This window comes from Oryzias melastigma, unplaced genomic scaffold (assembly GCF_002922805.2).
Source record: "Oryzias melastigma strain HK-1 unplaced genomic scaffold, ASM292280v2 sc00221, whole genome shotgun sequence".
Classification (NCBI taxonomy): Eukaryota; Metazoa; Chordata; class Actinopteri; order Beloniformes; family Adrianichthyidae; genus Oryzias; species Oryzias melastigma.
This window is the reverse complement of record NW_023416883.1, coordinates 131,443-144,163: the sequence shown is the minus strand read 5'-3', so window position 1 is coordinate 144,163 and position 12,721 is coordinate 131,443. Positions and strand designations below refer to the sequence as shown.

Here is a 12,721-nt window from a genome sequence, read left to right as displayed (position 1 = left end):
GGGGGGGGGGTGATGTCATCTTGACCCCATAAGAGAGCACAAGGGTTAAAACATGCCAAAGCTCATGTTGAAAAACAAATAGGAACTACTAACCCCTGCTCTAGGCAGAACATTAAAAATTTTGTAACATCAACTTTGAGAACATGTAAGCCTTAGTAAAGATGGGTAAGATGGGCCTTGATAAAGTGAACTTTGAAACATCTGAGTCGTAACATCTAAATGTTGTGAAAATGTAAGCCTATGTAACACAGAAGCCTTGGTGCCATGTAAATATTTGTAACATGAAAACAAGTGAACTTTAGTAACATGAAAGTCATTGTAATGTATGAGTTTTTGTACCATTCAACTTTTCATAACATAAAGACTTTCCAAAGAGTCCTCAAACCCCACATGTGCTGTCTGCTGGATGATGAGGAGGGTCTTACCGAGCCAACGTTTGATCCAGGTCTTTGTTCAGTGGGACAGATTTCAGGACAGACTCGAGCACACGCAGCCGGCCGGCCTCCACCTCACCTGCGGTCAGGGAAGTGCATGATGATAAAGGGGCAAGGGCTCAAAGTCAGAAAATGGCAGCATGCAAACACGTTTCCTGTGGTCCTCTATACAGTATGTGAATCAATAGTTTATTGTACAATAAAAGTACATAAAATGTGAACTTTGAAAAAGATGTGCAAAAACAAATAACATAACATATTGGAAATCAATTAAGTGTGAAAATCAGTCCATCCTTTTATTTAATTTATTTCTTTCTCTCATGTGCAATCATAATCTACAATAAACAAAAGGTCATAGACACAACACAAAAGAAACAATGTAACACATGAGTGAAAAGGAGCATGATGAAGACTAAGTCTTATTTTTCATGCCGCTTAAACAAAACACAGATCAGACAAACAAAATCAGTCCATCCTCAAAGGAAGCCTAAGAAGGGGGGGTGCCCCTGTAGATATCAATCATATTCAACATCATTGGGATTTATGAGTATGTCTTTTACAGTCGAGAAAAGAAAGAGATCAGCGAGCTATTCGATTTTGCAAAGGCTTCTGAATGAATTTTTCGACTTTAGCTTGCAGAGAGGCCTCTGAACTGCTGCAATAGACAAAGAATATACAGTATTCTGCATCTAAAATTAAAGTTTTTTTTTTCGCTGATTATCACTGGTAAAGGGATAAATTGTGTATTGTGTAAACCGGGGGGCGGAGCTTGCAGCACAGACTCTTCCTGGTGGAAGCTGCTGGCAACGATCTTACATCAGCAGTTTTCACACGCTCGTTTCCATGGGTATGGGAGGGGCTGCTGCAGACAGTGCGGGTTTTTTAAGGATTACTCTTAAAACCCTTCCACTCTCTTTGGGGTCCAGATGATTCCAACCACATATTGATGTGTGATTCCTTCCATGACAAATTTGGACAAAGGTGGACAGGAATTTATGTCTGCCATGGACATTAGTGAAACTCAAAAATCAATGATAAAAAAAGTTCAGCGCACTGTCTTGTGGGGTCCAGATGACCCCACTTTTAATGTAAATAGGGTAAGGAGAGCAGAAGGATTATATGCATGAATGGATCAAAGCACCGTTTTGGGGTTCTTTATAGAGAGGATTGAACAGTAAAATGCATTTAAAACCTCAAAAAGTAGAATTTTCATGGTAGGGCCCCTTTAAATGAAAAAATACAGTTATAAATAAGATTTGATCACTCTCTATATATATCCTTTAAAAATTAACACGCCGCCGAACAAAATAAACAAAACCTGGACACCTTTGTGATGTAAAACTGTAAGTTCAAGTTAGAAAGCCAGAAGTCATTCTATCTGATCTCTCAGCCTCCATGGTCAAAGTGTCAGCAAGATAACATTGGGCCGTTAAAAAAATAAAATAAAATAAATGAGTGGATGGGCCAGATATTACCCCGAGGGGCTTCGACTTTAACACGATATATTTGAACCTCAAGTCAGACCTGTAAATTACACAATTTATTTATATAATAAACTTCAGACCTGTAGTGAATTTGCCTTATGCATGGTCCAATTTACTTTGAAATTAACCGGGTGTATTGGTTTTTATTTTCTACACAATTTCTTGTCATGCTCTGATGTCCAAAAAAAGTAGACATCGATACAAATATAAACGTTCTTCTTAGATATGACCTGTATTTGACCTCTTTGTTGGACCATAGTTTACAGGTTTAAGTTGCTCCACTGTCGTGTCTCCTCAGTTCTTCTTTTGCTGTCGCTCACTTTGACCGAGTAGGGCTCCCCGAATTACAAGAAAATGGGTACGATAGAGTACCATGGGGTTTTTGTTAGGGGTGTAACGGATCACAAAACTCACGGTTCGGATCGTGTCACGGTTTTAGGGTCACGGTTCGGATCATTTTTCGGATCAGTTGAATGTTAAAAAAAAAAAAAAATACAACAACAACAATATAAAAGCTAATTTTTGGAAATGCTTCAAATCATATATTCAGTATCAATATTAAATACTTCCCACACACAATATTTATATATGCAACATTAAAACGTTTGCTCATTGACACCTATTTATTAAAACAGAATATCTTTAGAGTTTGAACACAAACAAAATACTAAAACATGTAGTTTCTGACTACATTTGCATGTCTTGTGACCAAATCTACAAAAACTGAGAGAAAATAATGCTTTAAAATAGACAGCTGCTTCTCCAAACTCGGAGATTCTTTGAATCCAGAAATGTAAACGTGTACCGATGCTTTTATTCAGGTCTTAACATTAAATAAACCTGATATCTATCCATCCGCGTCAAGTTGAGTAAAGTTTGTGACGGAAGCTGCAGGGTTTTTCCTGGCTTAAAATAAGATGGTGGTGTCTCGTGGGGACTTCAGATTTGTATACCTTAACAAGTTTATTTTACTATTATTGTGGTTATTTCATAAACGTTATTGAACATTCTTTCAATTTACATATTTTACTATTATTAGATCACCTCATTATAAAACATAAATGGCTCAATGTAACTAATTGAGCCATTAGTTAACTAATGTAATGTAACTAATTGAGCCACTAACAAACCGTATATTGATACACAATAAAACAACTAATTATTCTAGTTTGAAGCACCATACAAAAGCCTCAGGCAAATGTTTTAACAAAACCCTCAAATTCATCACTTCCAACTCTTACAACTAACTGGATGCCCCCCACCCCCACCCCTCTGTCCGTTTACGAGCATGCGCACTCTCTCCTTTCCTCTTTCCGCTCGGCAATAGACAGACTGTCTCCTTTTTTCTTTTTTCATGGAGGTTCTCCTCTAAATCAGGTGTTTAAACTCCTGATTTTAAAGCGTGTCTTCTCTCCCTCAAACTCTGTGGGTCTGTCGGTCATAAACAGCGCAGCTGTGGAAGTAAAGTCCAGTCGGACCGAACCATTTTCAATTTAGAGGAGGGGGGTCCACAGACGATGTTTCCAAAGCAAAAATATATAATTATTGTTACCTTGACATTAAAATCAAAATATTTGCGATTATATATTGGTTATTGGTTTACTGAAATAATTGTTTCTGTTGTATCATTTTGTCATCATTCGGGTCTCCGTGGACTCTCTCTCAGTCTGGGCTCCTAGAATCAGCCACATCCCCCCTTTTCCAGGAGCTGGTGGCGGCCGACACCAAATTCTCTATGCTGGAAAAACGCTGAAAGCTCCGCCCACACGCAGCGGGAGATTCAGGAACAGACTTTAAGAAATAACCGAGAAGCTGTTACTTCAGCGCTGGTCAAAACAACGAGGATTTACAGGAATTTGACAGAATTTCATTGATGTGAACGGACAATTGGTTTAAATTATGAGAGCCCGAGGTGTGCGCGCTGGCTGGGGGTGAGGGTCGGAGTGGTCCGCGGTACACACGTGTCCGAACCGTGGCTTCTGATCCGTACGGATCACGGATCATCCGTGGTCCGTTACACCCCTAGTTTTTGTACAGCAATTTCTTTCATTTATGTCTTAACTTCTGATTTCCTTAGGATTTATGAATCCTAAGGAATAAAAACAAAAATAACAATCAAAGAAGTACACAGAGAGCACGTTTAAATATGAGCCAGAAAGAGTAAGTGCTCAAGCACCATGGCGGTAGAGCCATGCTCAAATATGTGACCCCAGAAAGTTCTGCATTCAAACATTGCAAGCCTCACCTGCACTGAAGGTGCTGCAGATCAGTTGAGGCAGCAGGTATCGCAGCAGAGGACTGACATCATAAGTTGTTGCCATGACCTGCAGCACAGAAGCCAACGACGGCAAGGAGCAGAGGTGGTCCACAGCTCTGAGGACAAACAGAGGTGAGATGACAACACATTCTCATTCTCAAGTCATATGGTTAAGGACCTCTCTGCATCAAAAATGGACGTTTTTATTATTCTTTTTATTATCGTCTTAACTAACTATTGCGTTCTATTTATTATCGTCTTGATTAGAAATAAAACATCATAAGCCCATGGATCAGTACCGCATCTAGTACTGGTCAGCGTACAGTACAGCAATACCGCGTTTGGCACTGGGTTCCGGTACGGTAGTGGTGCAGTCTGCGTCCGGTTTGCAGCTTGGAGGTTGGAGAGCCCTGATTTAATTGAAATTTGACCATTTTTGACACAAAGGAGTGACCAAACAGGGAACTTTGGAGCTGACTCCACCCACAGCCCAAATGTGGAAATCCACTCAGATTGGTGGGGCTGGGGAACAGGACTATTATCATTACTGAAACTGCAGATCATGATGTGAGACTTCTGAAATGTACATGGTTTGACCAATCACAAAATTCAACTGTAATACCTCAATTCACACTGACGGTTTTAGACTATATTTTCATAAATTAAACAAGTTTATTTTATCAAAAACTTGGCAAACACCAATAGACAGTACTTTTAAAGCCACATTAATAGAGGTCAACAGACCTAAAAAGATGGCTTAGGGTTTGGTTACCATTTAAGCATACGTCAGTATGTGATGACTTGGGAATGGGAGTGTTTTGGAGATAGTGTCAAACCTCCTCCACAAAGAATATACCTTTACCCACCTGGGGCCAACAGCACCATCCTTTTGACTCTGCAGCAGCACAATCAGGCAGCCAAGCCCTTCTTTGACAAGGGCTGGCTCTTTCAGCAGCGACTTGCCAACATGGACGGCAAGGCTGTTGACCACTCCCCTCTCCATCACCACTTTCACAGCCAGCTGGCACACGATCATGTAGGTGGCCGCTTTGTAATCAGTCAGGATGGAGTTGAGACCCTAAAGAGAGACAATGCATTATCTGTTCAACATGAAAGGCCACAACCTATTTAACACCTCCATTCCCGAACATAAAACTACCCCTGGATTACAAACAGATGTTTGAACTTTGTCTGTAGACTTTCTTTTGTTTAGAAACTACAGGAAAATTTATTTTCTATGGTTTTAAGCCTTTCAACGCCAGGACAGAAACCAAATTGCTTCCCAACCACAATGGCTTCTCCCTACCCCTACATTAAGCCCTCCAAACATGATATGGAAGAACACAGTCTTTAAATTCGGTTGTTACTACCACTCAATGATGTCATCAATAATTGCTAGACATCTACATTAGCGCATAGCTGCCAAGGCTTGGAAAATTCACATCAGCTTTATTACTTGAAAAAGTAATGTTAAAATTAAAAGTTATTACTTACATGTAAATGTAAACTTCTGTGCTTCAGAGCGCATAAACGTGAAGCAAAGTAGACGGAGGGACACCCAGCCCTAAGTCCTGATTCAGCCCAGTTCTCTTATTTGAGAAATTCATGCTTTCACGTATAACAGAGAGACAAAGCTTTCTAAATTTGAAACTCATCATAGTTAAATGTGTAAATGTGTCAGCCATAGCACGTAATGACTTTGATTTTGAGCTCTAGACTAGCTCTGGACTTTTTGCATTGGAAGACTGCGTTAATCGCAGCATGAAATGTGATTTTAATATGTGCATTAAGCTTTGTCAGAGTTTCAACTTAAAATGATAAAAACAAGAACAATTACTACGGATTCTGTTAGTTTGTCCACAAAAATTCAATGCATGATTTATGGGCTTTACTTTACGTATCTTTTGCCAAGACAACTGGCCTCTCTCCTTGACATTTATCCACCAAATATGATAGGATTGCATCCCTAGCACCCTAATACCTTCATAAAATTGACCAAATTATTATGGCCTGCAGCAGTCATTGACTGCAAGGACCATATTGTTTTCACATACAGAAACATTTCTGGTCCTTTGAGCAAAAATGTTATCCCTGTCACGTGCGCCAAAACTATTCTAGTTGTTGTTCTCCTTTTGGCTTATCCCATTCAGGGTCGCCACTGCGAAACAGTTTTCACTGCTTCGCAACAGTGATTTGGCAGAGAGTTTTTACACCAGATGCCCTTCCTGACGCAACCGTGTATTTGCAAGTCACAGGGGAACCCATTCAGACAGCAGCTTTCCTGCAATGGCGGCCCTACACCCAGCCCACTGAGCCATCCAGTCACCGTTGCACACACCTAGCACTTGGTGAAAATTAATTTTGGGCATAGTAAACAACAAACCCCTCTAAGATGATGACATCACGCGCGTGGCAAGCTTGCAAAAGTGGGATTCTCCTATGACTCACAGATTTTTTTAATAGAACATTGTGAACATTTTATGCATCGACCCAAGACTAAAGGCTGAGCAAAATGATGTAACACAGGGTAATGAGATATTAGTAATGTGGGCATGGTTAGCAAAAAAAAACTCTGTTGCTAAGGAAATCCAAAAGTTTACGTTTGCCGATTCTCCTGAAACTTGCACAGATCTGTTCAGTATTCTCAGGCAACCAAAACATAAAATGATTGCTATGGAGAAAAAACCAACAAAAAAGCTGCCATTTTGAAAAAAAGTGGTTTTTACATCAATTTGTCACAAGCAACTCAGACCAGCATTATAGAAAGAGAAGGGGTACGTACTGAATGCTTAGCTAGTTAGTCTGTGAGTATGGAGCACTGAGAGGCCTGCCCTGAGTCAGTGCATTACCAGTTGGATGTAGGGCAACAGTTTTGCCATGAGGTGCTCAGACACTCTGTCAGTGGCAGCCAGGGCGGGGACAACGGTGGAGGCATAGAAGGAGAAGACCACTCGGAGCTGAGAGAAAGAGTATCCTGAAAAAGCCTGTGTTAAAAACACAAAAAGAATGAGACAAGAACACAAATGCACTCCCACATTTTAAGCTCTTCCTCTGTCAGCTACCTGAATGGACCGAGTCACCATGGAGCAGATGAAGTCCATAAAGCTCAGATCAGTGTGAAGGTGCATAATCAGAGACCCCCTCGATAGTGGTACACCTGGTTTCTGAAACAACCAAGACAACAGAAATGAAAAACTGCAGATCATCTCAGTTATGATAAACATTGGACCAAAAGCATCTTGTCGGGGTTGGCCATGAGCCGGACCTGCAGACAATGGAGCCAGTTCCAGTGGTTGGTGGGTTCTTTGATGTTTATGAGCTGCAGGACTCTGACGAAGATGTTGGTGTCGTGATACGGAAGAGCGCAGGCCAGCAAGCTGTCTGCGTTATACAGCTGGATGTGGAAGCTGCAGATCATCATCATTATTAACATCACACTCACAGAACATCTACAGTAGACATCTGTTCTCTCCACCCTATTAGAATCTCTAATTAGGACTAAAGCTAATTCAGGAAAAGCAGGATGTATTTTGAAATAAATAAAAGAATAAGAAACTGAAGCTTCCTTCACAAAACCCTCTGCAACCTGCGTTCAAACTGCCACTTTGATTGAAAGTGTAAATGTGCATTCTGGGCTTCTGTGTTCAAACTCTTGCAATCACACTTAGCTATGCAAGTTTCTACAACAGTTTTTGGGCTTTACGTAGAAAATGTGCAGCCACTGAATGCATGTTAAAAGTTATATCAGGTCAAACTTAGACCAATCGTAGATTTGGATCTGGAGGGGACTTAAGATGATTTTTTGAATTCATTGAACTGCCAACCATTTCAAAAATAATCACGACAGACCAACAAGTTTTAAATTTATTGGTATAGGGCTGTGAAACGTTTGGAGCAAAATTCACGAGATTGGCACCGCTTCAACATTTCACACAAAGCCTCTTCCAACTGAAGATGGCGGGCATATCCTAGTAATTAGAAGAAAAAGGAGAAGGCTTTCCCTGCTTGTTTATTGTGAACCCCAGGGGCTATTTCAACCCCACTGTGGAGTCACAATTCCATTTACAACTTCCCTCAGACAGATCGACCTGGTTGGACTCTAAGAAAAGAAAACAATTCATCAAATAATCGTTTCATTTAGTCCATTCTTGGATATGTGTTGCATCCCTGGTGTGAATGTAGATTTATAGACGAGTTCCTAAACCTAACTCAAAAACATGTTGGTGCTATTGTCTTGGAAAAAAATAATGACTGTGGCCAAGTTTTGTTCGGGTTTACAAAATTTGCAAAATTTGTAAATTTTGTTGCCCAGTGTAAGGCTGGGCAATAAAATTTCAAGTGAAAAATAATAAAGATTGAGCAGATTCAGTACACTCATGTTAGACGAGGCCCTTAAACTGAAGTTGACTTGGAAAAAAATATAAATACTGTTTCCGGTTTTTAGTGAATGTTCGGTCACTGAGGTTAGTCATCCTGACACAGCTTTTAGTCTGTATCAGGTCTGTTTGGAGCAGCTTCTTAACGCCTGCCTAACTTTTGTATTTTACTATATTTTTTTCTAACCTTCTGAGGATTGGTCTTATTTTATTTAAGATAAACCTTTTAATTGTTTTTTTTTTCATAAGATGACTTGATATCTAAGGGCACTGCATTTCACTCAGTGTGCGATCCACACATTTGATGACATCATCCTAGAGTCGGTCTCAGCAGCAGGTCTGTGTTTCACCCATGAAAAAACGAACATGTGATCAGGGAGACAGGTAGGAGTGTACTTGGTGTGTCATCAGGAAAGAGAGTTGATAAGGAGACTTGGTGGTGGAATGAGGAGGTGAGGGAGTGTATACGGAGTAAGAGACTAGCTAAGAAGAAGTGGGACACTGAGAGGACTGAGGAGAGTAGACAGGAGTACAGGGAGATGCAGTGTAAGGTGAAAGTAGAGGTGTCAAAGGCCAAACAAAGAGCTTATGATGACTTGTATGCTAGGTTGGGTAGTAAGGAGGGAGAGACTGACCTGTACAGACTAGCAAGGCAGAAGAAGATCGAAATGGGAAGGACATGCAGCAGGTTAGGGTGATCAAGGATAGGAATGGTAATGTGGTGACAGGTGTCAGTGGTGTAATGGAAAGATGGAAAGAATACTTTGAAGAGTTGATGAATGAAGAGAATGAGAGAGAACAAAGAGTAGAAGAGGTGACGGTTGTGGAGCAGGAAGTAAGAAAGATTAGGAAAGGTGAAGTGAGAGGGGCTTTGAAGAGGATGAAGAGTGGAAAGGCTCTTGGTCCTGATGATATACCTGTGGAGGTATGGAAGTGTCTAGGAGAGATGGCAGTGGAGTTTCTGACCGGGTTGTTCAACAGGATATTAGGTGGTGAGAAGATGCCTGAGGAATGGAGGAGAAGTGTGATGGTGCCCATTTTTAAGAATAAGGGAGATGTGCAGAGTTGTGGTAATGAATGTGGGAATGAATGAATGTTAGCCGCAGTAAGACAGAGTACATGTGTGTGAATGAGAGGAACCAGAGTGGAAGAGTGAGGTTACAGGGAGAAGAGATAAAGAAGGTGGAGGAGTTTAAGTATTTAGGGTCAACAGTACAGAGTAACGGAGAGTGTGGAAAAGAAGTGAAGAGGAGAGTGCAAGCAGGTTGGAATGGGTGGAGAAAAGTGTCAGGTGTGATGTGTGACAGAAGAGTTTCAGCACAAATGAAAGGAAAGGTGTACAAGACTGTGGTGAGACCAGCCATGTTGTTTGGACTAGAAACAGTGGGACTGAAGAAAAGACAGGAAGCAGAGCTGGAGGTAGCAGAGATGAAGATGCTGAGGTTCTCTTTGGGAGTGACCAGGATGGATAGGATCAGGAATGAATACATCAGAGGGACAGCACATGTTAGAGGTTTTGGAGATAAAGTCAGAGAGGCCAGACTGAGATGGTTTGGACATGTTCAGAGGAGAGACAGTGAATATATTGGTAGAAGGATGCTGAGTCTAGAGCTGCCAGGAAAGAGGTCTAGAGGAAGACCAAAGAGGATGCTGAAGACAAGCTTAGATGGAGGAAACTGATTCGCCGCGGCGACCCCTGAAGGGAAAAGCCGAAAGGAAAGAAGAAGATGTGCATGTTGTACATTTAAAATGAAAGTGTTTTGCTGATCACCACCAGCTCTGCTGAGAAAGCGGACATGTGTGTTAGGCTGGGGGAGGTGCTGGCAGTGCAGACTTTTCCTGAAAGGGGCTGTTCCCAACTTTGTGACGTCATAATGTAAAGACCCACTTTTTTTTCTTCAATGAATGGGATGGGCTGGTGCTCAGAGAGCAGGGTTTTAGAGAAATGCTAAAGAATTCCTGAATAGAACAAAATAAGACTTTGGGGTTGCTTTACGTAAGGAATTAACTCTGTACTTGAAAGCTCAAAAAAGTTGAGTTTGCATGATATAGGCCAGGGATCTGCAACCTGCAGCTCCAGATCCACATGAGGCTCTCTTATCTCTTCATGGAGGCTCCTCGGCTAAATATAAAATAAGTCATGAAGACTGCTGATCCAGACATGTCGACCGTCTGAGTCGGCAGCACCTGCTAATGGCTGCTTAACCAAAACTACCTGAAGAAAACAAATAAAGAAAGCCTGCAAACTAAGACTACCAAGATCCAACCTAAAACTAAAACAAAACCCAGCAGTGTAAGACTGCTGAGGACAACGAGAGGAAAAAGAACAAACAATAAATAAATAAAATAAAATAGCAACTTTTTAAACTAAGGACAAGAGGCTGACGTTTTTTGGGATTCCCGTGGGATGGGAGTCGTTTCTTTCATTTATCACGGGACCGGGACAGTACGGGATTAAATTCTGACGGGAGTGAGAGTTTACCAAAAGGAAACAACTCAAGACACTCCTATTAAACTTTTGTGTCTCACCTTTTCTTCTTTAGAAAGTGATTAAAACCCAACTTCAGAAACAAAAATGATCATAAATTATCATTATTTTCTCTCTTTCAGGGGTATGGTCTGAGACTGTGTCTGAATTCCTTCACTATTCACTAAATAAAGCACTATTTAATCTGTTTGACATTTTGTAGTGCTGTCCAAATCTACAATTCCAAAATTCAGTGCCCTAGAGATTTCACAGAATTATCTGTGAAAAACTAGTGTGTATTGATTCTTGCTAAAATATGGAATATAGACCACAATTTTCAATTAGAATAATTTTGCCTAAAAAAGATTTTTTTTATAATCCATCAACAGTGTCATTATCAGAATATAGTGGATTCTTGAATCTTTACAAAATGCTTGTTTTGATTAGGTTTTCACTTTGTGAAACTGGTAACATCACATTTTCCATTTAAAAAGAAAAAACATATTTTAAAATCCAGGGCACTGGATAGTCCTTCATTACATTGTTTTTTAGTAGTTAGGGATTAGGCAGGGAATTCAGACATAGCCTGTGCCACACCTGCTGCTCTGGTGTGGTGTGAGGCGGCATACCGGTGAACTAGCCACTCTATGCACTTGTGAGCTGGCTTGAGAAGGAAGTATGGGCAGAGGCGGGTGAGGAAGAGAGAGATTCCAGTATCCAGCTTATTGTTGACCTCTCTGGACTGGACACTGCGCTCCAAAGTTACAGAGGAGGAGCTAAACAGAGTGTCTTGAAACTCTAAGAATGCAGGTTCAAATCCCAACAGTTCCTCCAGCCCTGTGCAACCTGTAGCAGGAAGACATGCCAGTCAGTTAATCTTAGACCTTTCTTTTTGCAAGCTCAGGTTTCTCACTACAGGAGCAGATTCTTGTGCCATTCACCCAGGGCAAAGAAGGTGCTCCTGTCCATGGTGGCAGCATCTTTGGGGTCGAAGAGCAGCGACGCAACCTCCCTGCGAGTCAGCAAGTTTGGGTCACTCTGTGGCAGAGCAAGTCTCTTCAGCTGATGGGCCAGTGATGTCATGATCCCTGATTATCTGAAGGGGACACAAACACCACACAAAGGTCACAATAACAGTCTGGTTCCTGGTTGGATCCTAAAAAGCTCACTCTGCATTTGACAATTTATTTGATTTTTCATTAAAATAAATAATAATAACAACAAAGTATTAACTCAACTAAACACGACATTAAGGATGATGATTTAACTACAATGTTTCACAACGTTTAAAGATTAGTTAGTACAATAAAGCTGACCCCATGGTGCCTCAAACCATAACCCCTTTATGGTCCACAAAAGTCCCTTTTCTTCGTTCAATGAGACGAAGAGAAATGAGGATTATTTTTTTCAATTCCTGATGAAACGTGAGCGATACTCATAACTCTGCGTTAACGTCAGAACACACGCGTAGGGTCTAACAACCCTTGAACAAACACGAACGCTGCTACACAAAATGCAACTAAAGCGACAGATTTTTTTATTTATTTATCAAGAGATCTCAAACCTTAATTCTTTTTCCGATAAACACACGTGAACACGCGGCAGCCAGCATTAACCCCGACGTTTTCACTTCCGGTTCACGTCGGAGTTGGTTTTATTAAGGGGGCGTCTACATCCGCCTCCAAATGCCCCCCCCCCCCCCC

General features: G+C 41.0%; 1 protein-coding gene across 3 annotated transcripts in view; it reads right to left on the bottom strand.

The window, feature by feature from the left end:
- Window positions 1-12,713, bottom strand: part of heatr1 (HEAT repeat containing 1) — a 57,089-nt gene extending 44,376 nt beyond the window's left edge. For 2 of the 3 annotated variants that reach the window (XM_024261532.2, XM_024261533.2), the window contains exons 1-9: window positions 12,583-12,713; window positions 11,960-12,114; window positions 11,648-11,864; window positions 7,441-7,582; window positions 7,238-7,339; window positions 7,025-7,159; window positions 5,042-5,253; window positions 4,164-4,291; window positions 426-513 (exon numbers count right to left, since the gene is read on the bottom strand). In XM_024261532.2, the coding sequence (XP_024117300.1) occupies window positions 426-513; window positions 4,164-4,291; window positions 5,042-5,253; window positions 7,025-7,159; window positions 7,238-7,339; window positions 7,441-7,582; window positions 11,648-11,864; window positions 11,960-12,101 (1,166 nt within the window). In that variant the 5' untranslated portion in view covers window positions 12,102-12,114; window positions 12,583-12,713. Of the gene's footprint in view, window positions 1-425; window positions 514-4,163; window positions 4,292-5,041; window positions 5,254-7,024; window positions 7,160-7,237; window positions 7,340-7,440; window positions 7,583-11,647; window positions 11,865-11,959; window positions 12,115-12,334; window positions 12,519-12,582 lie in introns of those variants that run through there. The other variant, XM_024261531.2, reaches the window with a different exon arrangement.
- Window positions 12,714-12,721: the final 8 nt, after the last annotated feature.